Source organism: Amblyomma mixtum, chromosome 1 (assembly GCF_055824585.1).
Source record: "Amblyomma mixtum isolate Tamu chromosome 1, ASM5582458v1, whole genome shotgun sequence".
NCBI classification, from domain to species: domain Eukaryota; kingdom Metazoa; phylum Arthropoda; class Arachnida; order Ixodida; family Ixodidae; genus Amblyomma; species Amblyomma mixtum.
The window spans coordinates 208,171,388-208,193,980 of record NC_143012.1 but is presented as its reverse complement, the minus strand read 5'-3'; the positions used below and the strand labels follow the sequence as shown (position 1 = coordinate 208,193,980).

The 22,593-nt window shown below is 51.0% G+C and overlaps 1 protein-coding gene across 6 annotated transcripts in view; it reads right to left on the bottom strand.

Annotated features, from left to right (window-relative positions):
• LOC149370683 (tudor domain-containing protein 7A-like) overlaps positions 1-22,593 on the bottom strand; it is a 239,297-nt gene that overhangs the window by 36,411 nt on the left and 180,293 nt on the right. For 5 of the 6 annotated variants that reach the window (XR_016286141.1, XM_089562860.1, XM_089562864.1 and 2 more), the window contains 6 exons: positions 21,985-22,300; positions 17,343-18,107; positions 13,228-13,515; positions 12,319-12,395; positions 7,818-7,948; positions 653-710 (listed from right to left, as the gene is read on the bottom strand). Coding sequence is in view for 5 of the 6 variants with exons in the window: in XM_089562860.1 (XP_089418986.1) it covers positions 653-710; positions 7,818-7,948; positions 12,319-12,395; positions 13,228-13,515; positions 17,343-18,107; positions 21,985-22,300 (1,635 nt within the window). In the remaining variant the exon portion in view is untranslated. The remainder of the gene's footprint in view (positions 1-652; positions 711-7,817; positions 7,949-12,318; positions 12,396-13,227; positions 13,516-17,342; positions 18,108-21,984; positions 22,301-22,593) is intronic. The other variant, XM_089562887.1, reaches the window with a different exon arrangement.

Sequence of the window (22,593 nt, the reverse complement as noted above, 5' to 3'; positions counted from 1 at the left end):
AAAGTACTAGCATAAAAATTGCACAAGTGCTCAAGGAACTTTTACATGAAATTAAATGACATATCTAGAATCACCGCACAAAAATACATGTGGCCTGAAAATTTCATAACTGACTTCATTAATATTTTCTTTTTCAAGACCAGGGTCCCCCCTTAAACTACAGCAAACGCACTTCACGTTAACGCCGTCAGCAAATACATACGAGAACAAGTGGCCTATCTCTGCTCTAACACCAGCATTAAAACATGCACACAGGCACCAAGCCGACATCACCAGGAAGTAAGAGCATGCATTAAATCTCCGGGGGCAGCAGTAGTCCGCAGCGAGGTAATGAGATTCGCAGAACAATAAAGTGTGAACCTGTTTTATCGGCAAGCTCCCTTTACCAAAAACCAGCAGAGCACCGAAATGGGGAGATTACCCTATGAGCTCTTGCAATGGCCGCATCCTCTGTTTCAAATATAAAACAGATTGGCTGCACCTTCAAACTTAAATAAAAGAGTGCGCCCCTCACATGATTTTATACGGTTTTATTACCTATCTGACAACCTGTCATCGTGTTCCTCATTTGATGAAATGGTTCAGCTCAGCCAGCCATCAGAAAACAAGTCATGACACTTCAGTAGTCTACACAGAACAGGTGTTCAGTTACCTGGGTGGGAGAACTCCGGTTGACGTCATCCAATGGGTAAAGGATGAGGTGGTGTCCTCTGGATGCGGTAATGGAAATCATAAGCAAAGAAAATTGCTGCACAGGTGTGCGCTATGGCATGTACAGTAAATCCTGGTTGTAACGGAATTGAAAGAAGTCCAAGATTTTTCGTTACATCCAGGTTTTCAATACATGCAGTTTTCGCGAGAAGGGTCGAAAGAACACTGCAGAACGGAAACCAAAGTAAGAAATAAATGTAGGTGAAATAACCTTGGAAATGTGTACAGAAAACAGCATTACTCGATAATGCCGCACTTAGTTTAGACATCACTCTACCGGCGCGGGCTGGAGGACTGCCGGACGTAGGACTGGCGGCCTGGTGAAGAAAACCGTCGAGGCGACGGTGACCTGGACTGACGTTGGGCAGTGGGTGCAGGTGGGACGTTGGCCGCTAGGTACTGATCGATCTCGCAGGGTCGTTCACCATAGCGTGGCAGTGGTGCGTCTGGCGAAAAGCCGCGCAGGCCAATCCGGCGGTACGGGCAGTGACGACGGATGTGGCCTGCTTCGCCGCAGTGGAAGCACAGGGGCCTGTTGTTCGGCGTTCGCCACAAGTTTGCCTTCGTGACGGGCGGGCGGTCGTCTGGCAGCGCTGTCGTATACGGGAATCGGCGGGACGGCGCGGTAGGGGCAGGAGAGTAGAACGCCGGCGGTGGTGGCGCAGGACGTCGCAATGCCTCGCTGTATGTCATCACATAGGGCGCTGGCGGTTGCGGATGTGGAGTGGGCTGCACCGTGCGGCGTATCTCGTCACGGACAGCCTCCGAGATGGCGGTGACACTAGGAGGCTGCTCCACAGAGCGAAGCTTCTGCAGCTCTTCGCGAACGATGCTCCTGATGAGCTCTCGGAGGGAGGTGTTCTCATCCCCGGGCCTCGGCATGTGGCACTCCACAGCAGTGATGTTTGACGGACGGCCGTAGTGCGCAAACCGCTGCTGCAGGGCGCGCTCCATGCCTACCGCTTCCTTTGCAAAATCGGCGACTGTGGCCGGAGGATCGCGCACGAGCCCAGCGAACAATTGCTCCTTCACTCCCCGCATCAAATGGCGCACCTTCTTGGCTTCCGACATCGAAGGATCAGCGCGGTTAAAAAGCCGAGTCATATCCTCCACGAACATCGCCAAGCTCTCGTTTGGCTGCTGCGCTCTCGATTGCAGGGCCAATTCAGCACGCTCCCTCCGTTCGTTGCTGCTGAACGTATCCAGCAACTGGCGCCGGAAGTCTTGCCAGGTGTGGATGGCGGACTCGTGGTTTTCGAACCACGTCTTGGCGGCGTCCTGGAGGGCAAAGTAGACGTTCTGAAGCTTGCGGTCCTCGTCCCACAGATTAAATTCAGCGACCCTGTCATACCCGTCCAACCAGTCCTCCACATCCTCGAACTTGTCACCATGAAACGACGCGGGCGTACGAGGCGAATGAAGAAGCAGCGGTGGCGAACTCAGATTGCTGGAAGGTCTGGCTGGCCACCGTAGAGGTCATCTTGCGGGATGGCGCGGTGAGGGGATTGTACTCGGGGGCTAAGCCTTTCAAGCGGCGGCTTGACTTGTAGACAGGTGTCGTGTCCAGGGGGTGTGGCTGAGCGCTGGAGGTTCCTGGGACCTCTTCGTACATAGATCGTACCCAGCAGCTGCACCAAAAATGTCACGGACGCCGGTAGGACGTTCTATCCCTGGCAGAACAGTACCTGGCGAGCACACTGGGCAGAGCGCAGCCGGCAGGCCCTAGCACCGAGCAGAAGAGGACGAAGTCCGGCGTGCGACAAAGGTCGAAGACAGACCGCACGGGGGCGCCGGTAGAGTGATGTCTAAACTAAGTGCGGCATTAGTGATGAAATTAGTGACTCAGTCTCCCACTGCGCCTTGTCCCTCAACGATACCCAATCATCGACGTCTGACGCCCTCGTTATGACTGACGTGAACCCCGACCTAACCACCGATCAGAAACACCGCCTCCACATGATCCTCGACTCTTTTCGTGACTGCTTTGCGACCGCTTCTAAAGTTCGGCAAACATCGGTCGCTAAACACCGCATTGTAGTGGATGAAGGCGAGAGGCCTATACAACACCACCCAAATCGAGTGTCTGCGAAAGAACGGGAGGTGATTCGGAAACAGGTTGAGGAAATGCTCCGCGACGAGGTCATCCAGCCGTCAACAAGCCCGTGGGCTTCGCCCGTTGTGCTGGTCGACATGAAGGATGGCACTCTCCGATTCTGCGTCGACTATCGTCGCCTCAACAAGATTACTAAAAAGGACGTTTATCCGTTGCCCCGAATTGATGACTCGTTCGATCGCCTGCGTCATGCCCGATACTTTTCCTCTCTTGATCTACGCAGTGGGTACTGGCAGATCGAAGTCGATGAACGTGACCGTGAAAAGACCGCGTTCATAACCCCCGACGGTTTGTACGAGTTCAAGGTGCTCCCCTTTGGCCTGTGTACCGCTCCTGCCACCTTTCAAAGAATGATGGACACTGTCCTGGTTGGCCTCAAATGGCAGTCGTGTCTCGTCTATCTTGATGATGTGGTTATTTTCTCTGCGACCTACGAAGAACATCTCAAACGCTTGAGTGCAGTATTGACGGCAATCCGATCAGCCGGTCTATCTCTAAAACCCGAAAAATGCCACTTCGCGTACCAACGGCTGAAGTTTTTGGGCCATGTTGTGACACCCGAGGGTGTCAGCCCCGACCCCGACAAGACGGCCGCTGTTAGCTGCGTTCCGACTCCTACTGATAAGCGAGCTGTGCGCCGGTTTCTTGGCCTCTGCGCATATTACAGACGCTTCGTGCAAGACTTCTCTAGGCTGGCTGAGCCTCTCACACGGCTGACAAAAGACGATCAGCCTTTCGTCTGGGCACAGGAACAGCAGGACGCCTTCGAAAAGCTCCGCAAACGCCTACAAACAACGCCCATTCTTGCCCATTTTGACGAGGAGGCGGATACAGAACTTCACACCGATTCCAGCAACATTGGCCTTGGTGCAGTCCTCGTCCAGTGGCAAGATGGTGTTGAGCGCGTGACTGCTTACGGCAGCCGCACGCTGTCTCGGTCCGAGGCGAATTACTCAACCACTGAAAAGGAGTGCCTAGCTGCTGTGTGGGCGATAACGAAGTTCCGGCCCTACTTGTATGGTCGCCCGTTTCGGGTCGTGAGTGACCACCACTCACTGTGTTGGCTCGCGAATCTTAAAGACCCCTCGGGCCGGCTAGCTCGTTGGAGCCTTCGCTTGCAAGAATTTGATGTAACAGTTGTCTACAAGTCGGGCAACAAACACAGCGATGCAGACTGCTTGTCCCGTGCTCCTATCCCGTCCAGCTCTGATGACCTCGAAGATGACCCTCTATTTATTGGTGCTCTGACCACGTCCGCCCTCGCTCAACAACAGAGGGACGACACGGAATTGCGGCCACTCATCGATTATCTTGAGGGTACCGCCTCGTTACCGCCTCGTCTATTCGCGCGTGGCTTGTCGTTTTGCTTGCGAGATGGCGTCCTCTACAAACGAAATTACGGCCCGACGGACTCTGGTTACCTGCTCGTGGTTCGAACGTCGCTCCGCACTGACGTTTTGCAGGCATGCCACGACGAGCTTCCTTCCGGCCACCTCGGATTTTCTCGAACGATGGCACGAGTTCGTCACTGTTATTACTGGCCCAGGCTTTCCGCGGCTGCCAAGCGTTATGTACGCACTTGCCGCGAGTGTCAACGTCGGAAGAAACCACCTTTCAAGCCGGCTGGCTTGCTCCAACCCATTGCTCCACCGAGAATTCCTTTCCACCAAGTCGGCATGGACTTACTGGGCCCATTTCCCACGTCATCATTGGGTAACCGGTATATTGTGGTTGCCACCGACTACCTCACCCGGTATTGTGAGACGAAAGCCCTTCCCCGCGGCACTGCTGCTGAAATTGCTGACTTTTTCATCATCAGCATAGTCCTCCGCCATGGCGCCCCTTATGTTATTTCAACTGACCGAGGCACAGCGTTCACGTCCAAGCTTACTCAGGAAGTTATGCGGCTCAGTGGCACAAGTCATCGGAAGACCACAGCTTACCATCCTCAAACCAACGGCCTAACCGAGCGCCTCAATAAGACTATCGCTGATATGATTTCTATGTACGTCGACGATGACCATAAGAACTGGGACGAAATCCTTCCGTACGTCACGTTTGCCTACAATACTGCCCTTCAAGAGACGACGGGGTTCACGCCATTTCGTTTGGTACACGGTCGTGAAGTCGTGACTATGTTGGACACGATGTTGTTGCCCGATATTGCACGCCCATCCGTTGCCGACGCTGATGCATTCGTTCGCCATGCAGAGGCTGCCCGCCGGCTGGCTCGGCAACGAACCTGCGTGCGGCAAGAAGTCGATGCTCACCGCTATAACCTCCGTCACCGCGAAGTCATTTTCCAGCCTGGCGATCAAGTGTGGGTTTGGAGCCCCATCCGTCTGCGCGGTCGCTCCGAGAAGCTTTTGCGCCGTTACTTCGGCCCCTACGAGGTACTCCGCAAACTCAGCGACGTTACGAATGAAGTGCGCCCGCAAGGGAGTGTTCGTTCTTCCAGACGCCCGCAGACATCCGAAATTGTGCACGTCGCAAGACTCAAGCCATACCATGCCCGCTAGGACAACTCTCACCACGTTCAGTGCCTGGGATTCTGTTAACACCCACACGTGGCTCCCCCTCACTTGAGGGCATCGAATCGATGCCTTTCAAAGAGGGGAGGGGCAATGCCGCACTTAGTTTAGACATCACTCTACCGGCGCCCCCGTGCGGTCTGTATTCGACCTTTGTCGCGCGCCGGACTTCGTCCTCTTCTGCTCGGTGCTAGGGCCTGCCGGCTGCGCTCTGCCCAGTGTGCTCGCCAGGTACTGTTCTGCCAGGGATAGAACGTCCTACCGGCGTCCGTGACAATATCATAAACACGGAGAAACGTTCGGGATCGCCACCTCCACCGCGACTCGCGCAACGCCACGGCTGGGCTAGAGAACGCGTGCCGCTGCACCACCGACGAAGACCGACTGAGGAGGCATGTGCTTCTTTCTACCAGCATGTTCCCTCTCTCCGCCGTTTTATTTGCTTTGCCCTATCATTTTTCGCTGCTCCTGAGCGTGAACGGTCGTAATGACACGTTGTACGACGTTTTAAAAGAGAAAGCGCCGGAGATGCACCAACGGCGCTGCAGCACATTGCGTTGTGTCAACTACGGTCGCTCGCTGTGATCTGCGTTCCTCGCATGTCAGTTTGTGCTCTACAGTCGCGAAACATTCGCGTGGTTCTACCAAATGCCGAGTAACTGAGCACTACTTAACATATAGATGGCGTAGCCACTTCTTGATATCAGTCAACCGCCGCAACACCCTCGTCACATGGAAATCTCAAATACACGCGCTTCAATGGGGGCTGCGTTGGCGAATTGAGAAACATTGTAATATCGAGGAGTTCGATATACGGAGGTTCGTTACATCCAGGTTTAACTGTAGTGGATGCACTAAGGTATAAAGCGCGGGAAAAAAATTCACTGCTAAACTTCCTGCCCTACTTCATGAACAAATAGCAGTGTAAAACCTCGCTGCAACAGACACTCAAGGGACTCGAGAAAGGTGTCTTATAACCAAGGTCTCTCGTCAATAAAAATTCTAAAAACACTGCGGAGTTGGATTAAATAAGTTCATTCGCGTTGAATACATCATCGGGGCTGTAACAGTGAAGTAGCTGAGGAGGAAGTTCACGATCTCTCAATGAGGACACAGTCTGTGATATCGCAATTTTGGTGCAGCGAGACAGTAATCTCAACTACGTGATGCGTGACATGAATCGAGGCAAGGAAATGAAAAGTGCAGCGCATACGAGTTGGTACAATGTCGGCCGCGTTGCATGGGTGTGTCTCTTCTAAATAGTGAAGAATTTACAGACCCAAAAACAGTTGTCCTTAATAACCGAGCGTCTCTTGCAACCATGTCTCTTGTATGTGATGATGTTAACGCGGCAAATATAGGAAAGCCAACCAAACCACTTTCAAATGTCTCTTATAACCAAGTCTCTCTAGTAACCATGTCTCTTGTAACGAGATTTTACTTAACATGCAACAAACAATCACATCAACTTCTACAGAAACCTACTCGCTGATCATCCAGTTACAATGTCATCATCTTGCAAATATCTCAGTATTCATGTCACAACAAACCTTCCTCAGTCAACACAAAAAAAAAACCGCAGCTGTGCCATGAACATGAAAACACAAGCTTCATGAGCTGAGATTGGCAATTTGAAAAATAGTTTGCCAAACGCTTTGTCTCTTCACAAGTACAGCTTGCACCCATCGGGTATAGCCTCACCAAACACATCTAACAAATTCTCCCCAATTTATACATAGCCGTGCTGCAGATCCCTTCACCCACGCCTTTAACAGGCATTCCAACATGACAAGCATTAGAGGCACTGCTAGCACTTCCACCGTTGGATGATGACGACATTGGTTTTTGTATTCCAAGGACTAACTCAGCCAGCACAGAAAGACCCTGGCACTGTTTCGACCATACTGCCCTTTACAATCACTGAAGCTTCACACGTCATTTTAGTCATGGCGAGGCATTTCACACGTCTGGCTTAGCACATGCCCAAAGCTACAAGAACAGTCTTTCCGACAATACCAAACCCAAAATGATCTTCATTTGAAGCTGCTGACTGCCAACACTAGCATGTCATCAGGCACAGGAAGCGAAAGTGCTTTTAGAAGCTGCATTAACATTTATGAACCTAAAACACCCTCCACCACAGTTAGTTCACTGAGCAAATAAATACCCCTTCGAATTTAGTTATGCCCAAGCTATATTGACAATGGCTACTTTGCATTTCACTTACAATCTGCTCAGTGAGACTCATTTATTGTCCCACGGCATTTAATGTCAGATGCCTTCACTGTGGGACATAGGTAGAAATCATGACCCCCAAGCACTCCTCCATGTTTCTCACATGACATCCGACCTTCACACCACACTCAGGGCATTCTCAGGGCATTCAGCGGCAGTCTGACAAAACGGCACAACAGACAACAGTCCGTGCCACAGACTGGCACACACCACCACCGAAAACGCACCTCTCAATCTGGACACGCCCTGAATTGGCGACGTGCTCAAACCATCCCGCAGGCAGCTGCTCCCCAAAGGTCTGTTCATACAGGGGTCCAACGCCTTCCTTCAGAATCCCTGTGGGCTTGCCAATTACCATCTGCAGGAGAGATAGTGGCATTGAATGTCTGGATTATGCGCAAAAGCTTGCACACAGGACAGGGTTAATTAGAGGGGTAAGGGAGAGAGGCCTATGTCCTGATGTGGATAGATCACCGTATGCACTCGCGTAATTTGCACACCCCTAATTCTTTAACAGGGTTTATAAAAAAAAGTTTAAAGGCAGCCTTGGGAAGATCTGCGCAGCTGCCTCGCTACGAGCAGCTGCGAAACCTGGGAGTGGCGAGGGGACAAACTGCGTGCCGTGTACCCGGATCGCTAGCACTGCCGGTCGCTTTTCTCCGAAGAACTGTTGTGCGTGTGCCGGAATCCAAAACTACCATACAGTATGCTGTTCGGTTTGCTCCTATTCAGCCAGCCATTCGTCTCGGACTGCTGGCTTCGCGATTGTATTGTCGCATGTTTATTGCCTTGAGCTGCGCATAGGGCGGGGCGGGAGGGGGTATGCGTCATATCTGGAGTCAGCTTTTTTCGCCCGGAAGCAATATGCAATATGAACTGCACGTTATGACCTTTGTAGCGTTCTTTAGGGCGTGTTCACAAAATTTTTGCGTAACTTATGCACCCCCTTTTTGAATCATTAAAGAATAAAATAAGTGCGCAAATTACGCGAGTAAATATGGATATGAGTAAAGTTGGGCTGATGATGATGACTGGGCACTTAAATGTGCACTGAAAAGCACAGTAAATGGCCTGTTGCATTTCAGGAACTACAACTCTGTAAGAATGAGACTGCCTAGCAGCGATGCAAAACCATAGAAAAAATTACGATTGATAGTATCGATAGTTGATTTGAAACTATCAATAGAGTAAAAGAACTATCTATAGTGCTACTATTGATAGACTATCGATAGTCTACTATCCGATAGTGGAACTATCGATGGAAAGACTATGGATAGTAGAAATATTGATATTATGCATTTGTTGGCCAGCGATATAACCAAAACATTTGAGATACCTGATTGGCTTCATGGTCTCATGAGGTTTGACGTCCCAAATAGACTCAAGCTATGAGGGATGCCGTAGTGGAGGTCTCCGAGTAAATTTCGACCAGCTATGGTTCTTTAACGTACACTGGCGCAGTTCAGAAAAATGCCTGGAACTGCATCCGACGAAAGAAAAAGTAGCAAAAGTTGTGCTGCCTTACAGGACACTATCGCGCACTGCAGATGTTCTCTTGCTGACGTAACCACTGCAGAAATGCTTTTCACACTCATGCTTCGCAGCTAGGACATTTGCACGCTAACGTAGAGCTCGCTGACGCGTAGGCCGTGTAAACGGGCGATTCCTGTCAGTTACTCATACCATCACCTCCATACCGTCAAGAGTTCGACGGAAATCCGTCTGGTCAGGCATGGTGATGTAATGAAGTGAAGTAGCAGTCACTGACCATAGTCGAAAAAAGAAAGACGTTTCGAAACCCGTACGGGTTTCTTGTTCACAGTGAGCAGGACAAGAGCGGTGGCGAATTTATATCCGGAGAATGTGACGTAAAGATCGGGCGTAGATGCCTGGCATGGGGCCAGCGTTCTTGTTTAATGTTGCTTGTGTTGTCTGCATGAATAGCGATTCCAGCAGAAGGCGCGTCGTCAGGTTTCTCTCCTTAGATAAGATGGAGGCATTGCCCCAGTCAATCTGGTGGCCAGTGTCGTGAGCATGACCCGCCAGCGCATTTGTGGCATGCTTTTCGTTTTTCACATCACGTTGCTTTCCGGACGAGCGCTTTCCGGACGTACAACTGCACGCCAACTACACGGCAGCGGTAAGAGAACGGCATTGCAAGGCATCGCATGAGAAGAAGATTGATGCTCTTCGGATTCCAAGAAAAGAGAACAAAAGACAGGTTTTGGTGAACCTCTCCTCCTACAAGCCAAGCGCAGCAGAAACCTCTGTCCTTTGCCGCGGTTTGAACTTTAATACAGATCGCCCACCAGAAAAGAAAAAGGTAATCTGTGCGGTTGAGCGTGCGGTAAGCCTGCTACCTATGAACGTCCGAGATGAAGCCCGCACTCGCGCCATTGGCGTTCTCTCGAAGTGGCGGCATAAGCCCCTCTTCTCTGTGGCTGAGAAACGAGCCATACGCGACCTCAGAAGGAACCCGGAGATCGCCATCTTACCGGCAGACAAAGGGAATGCTACCGTCCTGCTCAACCGCAGTGAATACAATGACAAGATGATCGGTTTGCTGAACGACGGCACCTACTTGTCTGTACCACGCGATCCTACGGCCAGATTGCAAACGAAATTATAAGAACTGCTGGCGGACCTATTTAAGCTCGTGCCCCCGGATAACAAGAAACTTTACTACCGCCTCCTATGCACGAATGGTTCGGCTCCTGCTATATACGGTCTACCGAAGATCCACAAGCCTGGAGTGCCCCTACGCCCGATAGTGGACTTCACAAGGTCGCCACTGTATCGACTTTCGGGGTACCTCCACGAAGTGTTCAGCCCTTTATCCGGAAAGACTAGGACGTACATTGGGAATTCTTCAAATTTTGTTCAGAAACTGCATGACTTGGAATTGGACGCAGAGGACGTAATGGTCTCTTTCGACGTCACGGCACTCTTCACCAGTGTCCCGGTTGACCTAGCCGTTTCCACGTGCGAGGAAGCGTTGGAGAAGGACTGCAATCTGGCAAGTCGTACGCCTTTCGACGTTCCAGAGCTGAGCACACTGCTACGGCTCTGCCTAAGCAATACGTATTTTTCCTTTAATTCAAAATTCTACAGACAGACCCAAGGCACTGCGATGGGCGCTTCCATATCGGTCACCACAGCAAACCTCGTCATGGAAGCACTAGAGGACAAGGTATTGAATGCTTTCACTCCAGCACCCAAGGTCTTCTACCGGTATGTCGACGACTGTTTTTGCATATTAAGGAAAGAGGACGCGTCGCGGTTTCTACATGAACTAAACAGTGTCGAACCAAGCTTGAAGTTCACGGCCGAGTTTGAGCAAGAAAACCGCCTTCCCTTCTTGGATGTCCTGGTCGAGCGGAGGGACAATCGCCTTTCGTTCTCGGTGTACAGAAAACCTACGCACACAGCCCAGTACTTAAATTTTCATTCAAATCATCCAGTTGCGCACAAAGCCTCCGTCGTCACATCACTGACCAAACGTGCGACACGTGTCTGCAAAGGCCAAGAAGATCTAGAAAAGGAGTTAAAAAGAGTGCACGAAGAACTGTCAGCCAACGGTTATCCGAGCCGCTTCATATCAAAGATACAAGAACGAGCTGCACATCCAGCTACCACTGATTGTAGGACGTATCGAACACGAGCAGGCATTCCATACATGCCTGGTATCAGCGAAGCGCTGTCTCGTGTGTTCTCAAAATACGACTTGCGCGTGGCCCACATGCCTGTCAGCAAGCTGCGGAATCAGCTAATGAATGTGAAAGACCGACTACCAAATGAGCAGTTTCCAGGAGTCGTCTACAAAATACCGTGCCTGAACTGCAATCATGCCTACATCGGTGAGACAGGGAAGTTCTCAAGACGCATAAAGGACCACCAACGTGATGTGAAAAACGAAAAGCATGCCACAAATGCGCTGGCGGGTCATGCTCACGACACTGGCCACCAGATTGACTGGGGCAATGCCTCCATCTTATCTAAGGAGAGAAACCTGACGACGCGCCTTCTGCTGGAATCGCTATTCATCCAGACAACACAAGCAACATTAAACAAGAACGCTGGCCCCATGCCAGGCATCTACGCCCGATCTTTACGTCACATTCTCCGGATATAAATTCGCCACCGCTCTTGTCCTGCTCACTGTGAACAAGAAACCCGTACGGGTTTCGAAACGTCTTTCTTTTTTCGACTATGGTCAGTGACTGCTACTTCACTTCATTACATCACCTCCATACCATGCACACACTCGAGAAACCAAGTTTAGGATGCAGTGGGTACACGTGGTTGATTTCATAGAATCGATAGTACCATATATAACAAGTATCGATATGGCTATCGACAGTACTATCGAAAATATTAACTATCGATAGTACTATCGATAGTCTTTTTTACCATCGATAGTTCGATAGTGCCTCAACTACCGATAGTTTTGCATCGCTACTGCCTAGGCGTCGACCTCAAGCTCAGTAGTCAAAATTAATCCACCAAGCCACCACATTAGGTTCAGAAAACATCTCCCTATGTGTATTAGATGCACTGGGCCCCAATCAGTCAGAGACCTCCCCACAAAAAGCCTACACTGTAGGGCAAGAGCGGGGCAAGGAGGCTTTTGACTAGTTTCAAGAGGAAACAACTCGTACGCAAGCCAGTGCTGAAATCCGTTATATAATTACAAGTGCTACTCTCAGCTTTGTGGACCACCACACTTACACTTGCTATATTGTTCACCAGGGCGGCCACCTCCTCAGCAGACGAGGCCGGTGTGACTGGGTAGACTTGTGCAGCAGCTGCGCAGGACATGGAAGCAAATGACTGTACACGGCACCATCCAATCGCGCAGCGCAGCACCAGTGATGAAAGTAGCAAGCATTACCACCTCAAACTAAAATACCTGCCAGCAGCAGCTCACAAAGCCTCGCTATACATAATAAACGCTTGCACAAGCAAGTGGCAGGGCAAGCATGAATCGCAAGTGAAGTGGGTGCCTGGCAACTGCAGATTTTCACTGAGTTGGGTTCAATTCTGTGCATTTGAGCAAGGAATGTATCGACGAGTTTCTACTGTACATTAAAAAAACACAGGAATAGAGAAGAGCAGAAGCCTTGCTACGATATGGTGGTGCAGTAACTGTTTAGGCGGCTGGGTGACGCTCATATGCTAGAGGCGCCTGACTGCTGCAAAGGGAACTGCTTGTGCAGTTTTCCACCTTTTATGGTGTCAGTTTTTAGAGGGTTCCTTCCGCACAGCGACGATGGTTTTAATTCCATGACGCAAAGTCCCACACCTACTAGAGTGTTTACGCCATGTTACCTGGCTGGGAACAAAAGAAGGTGCACAGTGCCCCCTGGCATCTCCGCCAAACAGGAGCACCATGGATTGAAATGATCCAACAAACATGCCACAAGATAAAAATGGTCGCCTACATGTCCACCTCAAAAGCAGGTGCTGCTGGTAAGTGGCATGGCAGTGGCCTGTAACCCACATGGTACACACACCAAGTGAGCTTCCCCCAATAGTACCCACATTACCTGGTTGAAAAGAGGTTTACAGTTATTGTTCACAAAGAGCCCCTTCTCAATAAGCCACTTTTCCCCCCCAAAAGACCGCCAGGCCACCCACCTTCTGGGTGCAGCCGAAGCTCCGCCACAGCCCGCGCAGCTGCGATCTCCTTGGCCTCCTCGGGTGTGGCCGTCTCCTCGGGATATGACAAAAACCTCTGGTCCCCCAGCCGCAGCACGGCCAGCCACACCAGGGGGCCCTTCTTGTGCTGGCTCCGGCGCTGCATGGTGCTGTAAATGTGCTGAAGGCCCTCGCGGCGAGCATACGCCAGAACCAGCTGGCAGTTGGGCGTCAGCGGGTCCGGCTCAATCGAACTCCGTCGGCTCGGCTGCAGCGTGTCTGCGGATGCTAGCATGGCACGGGGAAGAATCGTGAGAGGGGGCAGCAACACTGGCACCAAGACTGTGCTGAAGCTGGTGCAGCAGAGCATGCGACTACTTTTCAAAGGCCCGTGCGCCAAGTGCCGTGAGCAACCGAAACACTTAGAACGGAGCCAAGCCGCATTTCTGCTGCATCCATAAGCAACTGCTGCAAGCAACCAAGGAAGAATGTGAACCTCCAGCCCAAGCGCATTTGTTTTCATGGTGCCAAACCAAAAGCCAGCACTGCTGGGACTTCACATACTGTGCTAGTTTTGTCGTGCTTGCACCTTCGCTGCAGAGACTGACACACTGTCAACGTTTCACACGAGCTTCACGCTGCGAAGTGCTTGGTTGTGGCACGTATAGAGCACGGACTAATGAAACAAGCCCAAAAAACGATAGAGTGCCCTCTAAACAGTGCAATGAAGGCCCTGAACAACCTAGTATTGCAAGCAGAAAGCTGAATCGTGGCCATTGCTAGCAGCTGCTTTCAGGCGACTATATGCCCCATTTTTGACTCTTGGCGTGCCCCTCTCGCATATAACATCTACTTGTCGAAGCCTAGGTGCGGGCTGCGATAAAAATATTGTCACGTTGTAGTGACGGCAGTCCAGTGGTCAGGAAGACACCAGCCAGTCTTGGAAACGAAGCTCTTTATTTGGGCTGACTTGCGCCCGCAAAATAACTGAATCACTCGGCGGCGGCGTAAGCAACAAACGTGCTCCTCGGTCGTCGAACTACGACTGTCCGCTGCTCGCGGCATCGCTCAATTTAAAGCCGGCAAGGAAACTTCCAGGTAGCAGGACAAGATCATCTACAGTAATCTGGAAAAACCTAGATGCAGCCTTTCATGGCTGCGATTAATCGAGATTAGACTGGTCGCTTCTCGCGTCACGAACAAAAATGATAACAGCCCTTTCCTGCAGCCTTGAGCGTGAACGAACAAACACTACAATGATACGTGGCATTACCCCCCTTCCAAAGAAGCATCGTCTCGATGCTTTAAAATGAAATTAAACACGGAGAATGCAAACTTCGAGTCCTTTAGTGTCCATAATAAGGTTTAAGGGCAGCGCTAAGAGCTTCTAGTCTGGCCGTGTCATCGTCGTCGTCGGTGTTGTCGTAGATCTCGTCGCGGTTGTCGTAGGGATCGTCGTAGGGATCGTCGTAGGGATCGTCGTAGGGATCGTCGTAGGGATCGTCGTAGATCTCGTCGCGGTTGTCGTAGGGATCGTCGTAGGGATCGTCGTAGGGATCGTCGTAGGGATCGTCGTAGGGATCGTCGTAGGGATCGTCGTAGATCTCGTCGTAGATCTCGTCGCGGTTGTCGTCGCGGTTGTCGTAGATCTCGTCGTAGGGATCGTCGTAGGGATCGTCGTAGGGATCGTCGTAGGGATCGTCGTAGGGATCGTCGTAGGGATCGTCGTAGGGATCGTCGTAGGGATCGTCGTAGGGATCGTCGTAGGGATCGTCGTCTTCGCAGGAATCGTCGTCTTCGCAGGAATCGTCGTCTTCGCAGGAATCGTCGTCTTCGCAGGAATCGTCGTCTTCGCAGGAATCGTCGTCTTCGCAGGAATCGTCGTCTTCGCAGGAATCGTCGTCTTCGCAGGAATCGTCGTCTTCGCAGGAATCGTCGTCTTCGCAGGGGTCGTCGTCTTCGCAGGGGTCGTCGTTGTCGTAGGGGTCGTCGTTGTCGTAGGGGTCGTCGTTGTCGTAGGGGTCGTCGTTGTCGTAGGGGTCGTCGTTGTCGTAGGGGTCGTCGTCGTCGTAGGGGGCATGGTCTTCTGTTTTCGTCGATGGAGGATCTCAGTTCTTGCGCTCAGAAGCAACCTCACCTCCAGAGGCTGCTTTATTCAGTTTAACCTTCGCGGGCTGGGGAAGCGTCCACGCACTGCGTAGCCTCGGCTAGGAGATACTTAGCGCGGTGACGATGGCGACGGAGAACGCGACAGGCGGCTCGGCGATGAGTATCCTTCCCGACGCAAAAAAAAATCCTCGATTTCGGCTGCTCGCTGGCCCGGTCGGGGTCGTGGGGCGTCGTAAGGGAACGCTCGGATGCCCATTCTCCTGTATGGGCAGTACCGGAGAATGTGACCGGCTTCTCCGCAGTGGAAGCATTGTGGGCGGCGCTGGTCGGGTGTTCTCCACTCGACGCTTTTCCTCGTGCGTGTACGACGCTCGTAGGACGGGCGAGTTGGGGCGAGAAGGCTGCGCTCCAGCGCAGCTGGCTAAGGGCGATAGGGGCTTGGGTCCCGTCGTCGAGGTACAGGACGGCGCAGTGCTGCGGCGTAAGTCATGGCTGGAGGCTCCAGAGGCTGCGTGGTAGACTGGAGTCAGGTCTTGCGGCGAATAACTCAAAGGGCTGGTGTCACGACTTGCAGGGGTTGTCCGGTACCTGGAAGGCTACCCAGCACCTCCACCAGATGTCACGTTGTAGTGACGGCAGTCCAGTGGTCAGGAAGACACCAGCCAGTCTTGGAAACGAAGCTCTTTATTTGGGCTGACTTGCGCCCGCAAAATAACTGAATCACTCGGCGGCGGCGTAAGCAACAAACGTGCTCCTCGGTCGTCGAACTACGACTGTCCGCTGCTCGCGGCATCGCTCAATTTAAAGCCGGCAAGGAAACTTCCAGGTAGCAGGACAAGATCATCTACAGCAATCTGGAAAAACCTAGATGCAGCCTTTCATGGCTGCGATTAATCGAGATTAGACTGGTCGCTTCTCGCGTCACGAACAAAAATGATAACAGCCCTTTCCTGCAGCCTTGAGCGTGAACGAACAAACACTACAATGATACGTGGCAATATATCCGAGCATGCAGTAGAACCCCAATGTTAGTTCCTGAGTGCTGCAGCCAGTCCTGCTCTAGCTCCCATGGAAATCAATACTATACAAACTTGGCTGCTACATAACAACTCTGACAGCATTGCCGCATGGTACATCACAAATGAAGCGGCAGCCTCTAAAGCAGTGTGGCACGCATGCTGCCCCTGCACCGGTTCCACTATAACTCTTTTCGCCACTGACTTCCATCACAGCTGCTCGAGAGAGCCACAAAGCCTCTCGAATTCCCGATAAGCACGAGCGGTAGACAATGATGTAGAAGTTTTCCGAACTGAATTCGGCTACTAAGCTGTAAGGCTGCTTTGGTCACGGTTCCATGAAAACCGTAACAGTGACGTTCTGTTTTAAAACGAAATGCTAAACGCCGACTCGCAATGCATAGACATTGTCACGAGCAAACACGCTTTGCCATGGTAGTCCGGTGCAACTATTGCTCCTCCTAATTTGATCGAATTTTCAGTTCGCTATTTCACCCTGTTGGCTGCCTACCATTTAAGTGCAAACATAGCAGCACATGTAAGCATGCCAGCTTTGGCAGAGTTGCAAGCTGAGTACTAAATGGAATGCAGGGTGATGTTCCGACAGCTTATTAACCTTCACTCTTAACACTTAGATTAACGACACATTGCTTCAGGACAGTGCACACCTCCAAAAATAGCAGCAACAATGTCAAATGCCAAATGGCAAGCACATCTGGATGTGCTCAGTCACATATCTACAGCCATGAACTGTCCAATTCAGTTAAGAAATTCCACTACTCCTGGCCACTCTGTACATTTACAACAGCCAAAGTCAGAATCCAGCCATAACCAGGCGACTTGCTCAAGGCACAAGTCATCATACTGCAGTTGAGAATTGGCACACTGTCAAGCCAACTACTAAAAGAGAGTTAAAAACAGATCCCGGCTTTGCCATAGCCAGCGTGCTAAAGCAACACGGCCGACCTGGCGGCGGATATCGACACTCACTTGGCGACTTTCTCACAGGGCCCGAAGGAGAAGGCGTCAGTGTCGACTGGTTCACAGGTGCTGTAGCGGACACATGAACCGGCAGAGAGGGAGAGATAGTAGAGATAGTCAATGACTTTGGAGCAGATGTGAGGGACTGCAACGCGATGCCAAGTTCCCTGGAAACGGAGGGAGCTGCCACAAGGGCAGGCAGGGTGGCTGACACGTGGACTTGTTGCGAGGTAAAGTGGGCTAGCGCCCTGTCAACAGCAGCTTTAAGAGAATGCAACGTAATGCCGAGCTCCTGGGAGGCGGCTGGAGTCGTGGTAGAAGATGTTGATGACCGCAATGAGATACCGAGTTCCCTGGAAACAGGGGTAGGAGGAGTCACAGGGGCTGCCGAAGTAGAAGCCACAGGGGCTGCCGAAGTAGAAGCCACAGGGGCTGCCGAAGTAGAAGCGACAGGGGCTGCTGAAGTAGACGCCACAGGGACAGGAACTGTGCTGGCGGTTACCTCCAGCATTGAGGACGATGGGATCAAGTCAAGTTGCAAGGGTTGCCTAAAAGGGTTGAAGCGATGCTGGACCGGCTCTACTGTGGGCATGCTTGGCTTGGATGTGACGACTGGTGTGACAGCCGGCGTAGGTGGCGCTGCAGGCGTCTCTGGTGCCCGAGTGCTGCCCAGTCTCTTGGCAGCCGTGACTGTTGCCACTGGCTGGGCTGGCTCCCCACAGCCACTCTGTGCGGCTGCCGCTGATGGTCCAGGAGTGCTCCAACGGGAGTCCCCTGGGCAAGAATGTTGTGGTCACCGCTAACGCCGCCTTTCCCACACAGCCCACCACGAAACACACATGGCACAACTGTGTTCACCTCCGGTCTATGCACCTCACAGCTTCACTCTGCAACGAACAAGCGCGTGCGCACCCCACAGCTGGGCGTCCACATGGTTGTTCTAACCATGGAAACGAAGCTGCCAGCCTTGGCGAGAATGAGTTAGAGCGAACAGGCTACAATGATGTGCAAACTTCCGCGACGTGCTCAGACATACTGCTTTGATTGGCCACAGCTGGGCGTCCACATGGTTGTTGTATCCACGGAAACGAAGCTGCCAGCCTTGGCAAGAACGAGTTAGAGCGAACAGGCAACCATGGAGTGCAAACTTCCGAGACGTGCTCAGATAGGCTGCTTTGATTGGTCCCCTCCCAATGCAGTCATTGGGAGAGCGAAATGGCAGTGGCCCCGCCAAAATAGAGTTGAAGGCAGCATTTTGTTTGCTTGTATCTGCGTGAAAAAGAATCCACCTGAAGTATAGCCGGCATCCCATCTAGCAGTGTTTCGCAGCCCCTTTAACATGCGCTGACAACGCACACAGCACACGAATGCCCCTCCCATTTCTCCTCCATCCAAATGGCCAGGATTGAACCTGACAAAACAAAACAAGCACTGGACAAGTACTGTATGCCCATCACTGCTACTCTGCTGGTAGCTGCGACGGTGAAAAACGCTCGTGACGAAATCGGCAACATCACCCGAGCAGACAATTAGATAACCTTTGTTTCGTTAAATTTGGTGCAAAATTTTATTTGTGAAAGCTGCAGATAATGCTGACAAATGCCCAGTTCTTCAGTTTGGCTTTAGCACTGTTTTTTTTTAAAGCTTAAAATAAAACCCGACAGATTTAAAAATTGTCATGCAACTGCAATCCAGCATCACGGTGTTGGGGGGGGGGGGGGGGGGATGCGGCTTTCGGAGCAAATTTTTTATTCTTTGGTGTAGAGCGACGAAATCTGGCAGGCTTATTGGAAAGTGCACTAAATGAATAAGTACAAATTCTCACTCATACATCTCCAATAGTTTTGACAAACTTTCATGTGCGTCATTGCTACAAGCTTGCAGAAAGCCTGGACTGACAGTTTTGCGGGAGCCTAGAGTCGCTCTGAATTGTAGCCAAAGCAAAAGGTTTATGCAATGACATTCTCCAAATATATTTACCAACCTCGGTATCTTCTACACAAAATATTATATCCATGCTTGCATATGCACTCATTACAATCATGTCAAATTAGTGACAGACAAAAAATAAGAAAGTAATTCAGACGTACAGTAACGATATTACATAAACAATTTATCCAGGAACACAATGCAACAAACCGCATGACAATCCATGAAGCCACTGTCATTGTATCCTTCCTGCAAGCCGGGCAGTCTGGTCAAAATGCACTTTTCAGAAAACTGGAATTTGCACGGAGATCGCAGCCAATTCTTTGCTACCTACGATCACAAAAAATACTTGTTAACGTCACGTTTGGGCTGTTTTCAGGGAAAATCTTCTGGGATATACCGTATTTACTCGCACAATGATCGCACTCGCGTAATGATCGCACCCCCGAATTTTGTTGGCAAAATTCAATTTTTGTTATTCCCCGCATAATGATTGCACCCTGAACTTGCCGGTGCAATTTGTCGACGATTTCGAGCCCAGCCGACGATGATAGCACTTTCCATCTGTCTGACAGATGAAACAATACGAAACAATTAGGTTGTCAGTAAGGCAGCGCCATATGTAGAGCATTCATTATAGCATTGGTCAATTCAAAAGCGCTGTCCACTGTGGCTTCGATGCGAAACAAGTTAGGCCTAGCGACAACTAGGGAGTATGGAGCGCCGTCGTCCGCCGCGCTCGCAGGCGGCACCATTGCTGTACGCGCACGGATTACAGTGCTCCGAGCGTTGCGAACGTGTCACCTAAGCACATCAACGATACGGCAGGGACCGGACATTTTTCAGCGTAACGGCGGTAAAATGCGTAGCTTGAGCGCTGCGGGACGTTGCTGCGCCATCGGACGAGATCGAAGGCTGCATAAAAGCGCTGTCACGCAGCACTTACACACTGCCTATTTTGATGCGTTGCTCTTGGAACGTGACTTAGTGCGAAGAAAGTGCTTTCTTGAAGCGGGCCAGCTCGTCCGCTTTTCGCACTCTACCTTCTCTGTTAACGACGTAAGCAGAGATCGCAGAGCTCTGTTCACGATAACCGTGTTTAGTGGAGTAACCGCGGGTAACACGCCCGTGTGACAAGGGTTGTCTGCCTCCAACTCTCTGCTTCTGATATTTTTTGAAAGCCGCATCCCCTCTTAATTGGCACCCTCAAACCTCCTGTGATTGGAGGACGTCAATTACAGAAAGCTGCAATGAATGAACAGCCTGCCAGACACAGCAATCGTTCTGCAATGAGCACGGGCATTCTGCTTCGATAGAATTACTACGGTGCTGCAGCAGGAATGCGTCTATTTATAAAAATCTATCCTGCTAATACAAATATTTTCAGCCCCGAAAGTCCGAATTACGTGGTGGTTCTGGGCAGGCAAACCGTAAGCTCGGAATCGACGGCGCCAGTTAAGGGAATAATTACTCTTCAGCATCCATCCACGCTCCGTCATATGGCTACAAAGGAAAGCTAAACACATTTTACAGAAACCTCGTCATTGAAGAAAAATTTACCAAGGTGTGAATGAGCTCCATGAAATATGGCTATCAACCTAGGTGCGCTTATTTGCGGTCATACCCTATGAGACTGGTGATGATGGTGAGCGACTCTGACAAGCCTAAAATTCAACGCTGTATAAGGCGCTTCAGAAGAAATTTGTTGTTTTTTGCTTTTTTTTGCATGTCCATGCGTTGTGCTCGTTTCGGACAATATTGCCAGCATCGTCGAGGCACATGTGCAAAAAAGCATGCACGCCATGTACTAGCAGTAGATAGAAAGGGCTAGCAAGTGAAACGGGGCGAAGCTAGACTCCCTGGGTCATCTTTCCTGCCGCACACTGAGAGAAGAAACCAGAGTCATGCCCGTGCACTTTCAATGGTTACCTGCGGCCACCTCAGATTCGCCACATTTCGTGGTTGCTGGAATGGCATTTTGGCCCAGCATTGACGCAATTTCATCAAACACCACCGACTTCTAGCTGCATGTAGCAGGCTTAATGAAATGGCGCGGGTCGCTGTAGCATTCCAACCACTGCTAACGCAACTAAACAGACCAGCAAGATGCAACAGTTCCAGCAACTCATACAAAGAACATAATCAGCCCGCCATTCGCCAAATCAACTACTTGAAGCAAAGCAAGTTATTGGTTTTCCCGTAAGCACTAAACAAAGACCCACTTTTAACGATCAAAACGAGCAGCAACTCAATGGTGAAGGTAACATTTCAGGTGCACGCACCCAAACCTGTCGCTACATTTCAGTGTTTGTGAAACAAATGCGTTGCCATTTCTGCGAGCGTGTAAATGTATAGTAAAACCTAGCTAATTAAGAAAAAGTACGAATCATCCGAAAGATTAGTTACTGAACAGTCCCCAAACCACAGCCAAATTACCTAACCACCATGAACCCAGAGGTGCTCAAACGCCACAGACCATGGGCGCTGGATGGCAGCATGCCAGCAGTCTGCATTGCTCACATTTCAGAACTAACAGAGATGGAGCTAACGAGGTTTCACTGTGGCCTGAGGAGCTACGCAATGTCACGACCTGCTAAAGATCTTCATGTCGCGTGCTGAAACAACAGCCCAGTGAGAAGCGAACCAGGAACCAGTACAACTACTCCACTCGCTGTGTTTGCAAGCGCGGCTACAAAGAAAGAGAATGCAAGGTGGCGCATACCTGTGTCTCCTCCACCGACGTCGAACTCCCAATGCTCGGCAGCACTTTTCACCGTTCTCGTAACGCAAGGCACCCAGCTGTTGCTAAGACCGCCCCAGCCACTTTTACTGCTGCCCTCCGATGGTTTGGGGCTTTCACTGACCGACGGCTGCTCCGCAACGGAGGACGCGGTCTTGGGCTTGGTTTCCTCGTGCCGCCCGCTAGTGCTGGGATTGGCTTTGTGGCCGCTAACGGTGCCTTCGGTCTTCTGGAACCGAGGAGGGGCCTCATACCTGGACTGGTGGCGTTGCTCGGGTGCAAAGGCACTGTAGGTTGGCTGCAATGGAAATGAGAGGCCAGTGTAGGGGATAAAGCGGGCTGCATTTGTCCGGGAAAGAAAAAAAAAGACCGGTAATTCGGCTGCAAGGAAAATTCAGCTACAGTGCAATGACTGCACGATGAGAAAAAAAAAAGGATGTCCCTTTTAGGGTCCGTTGCGAGAGAAAAGTGACAAATTTGCTGGCTTTGCTGTCAATGAAGACAACAAGCGCTATTTCCTGCAGCCTAGAGTTCACTACATGGGCCACATTTCGACTCCAGAAGGGCTGTGCCCCAGCAGAGTTGACATCA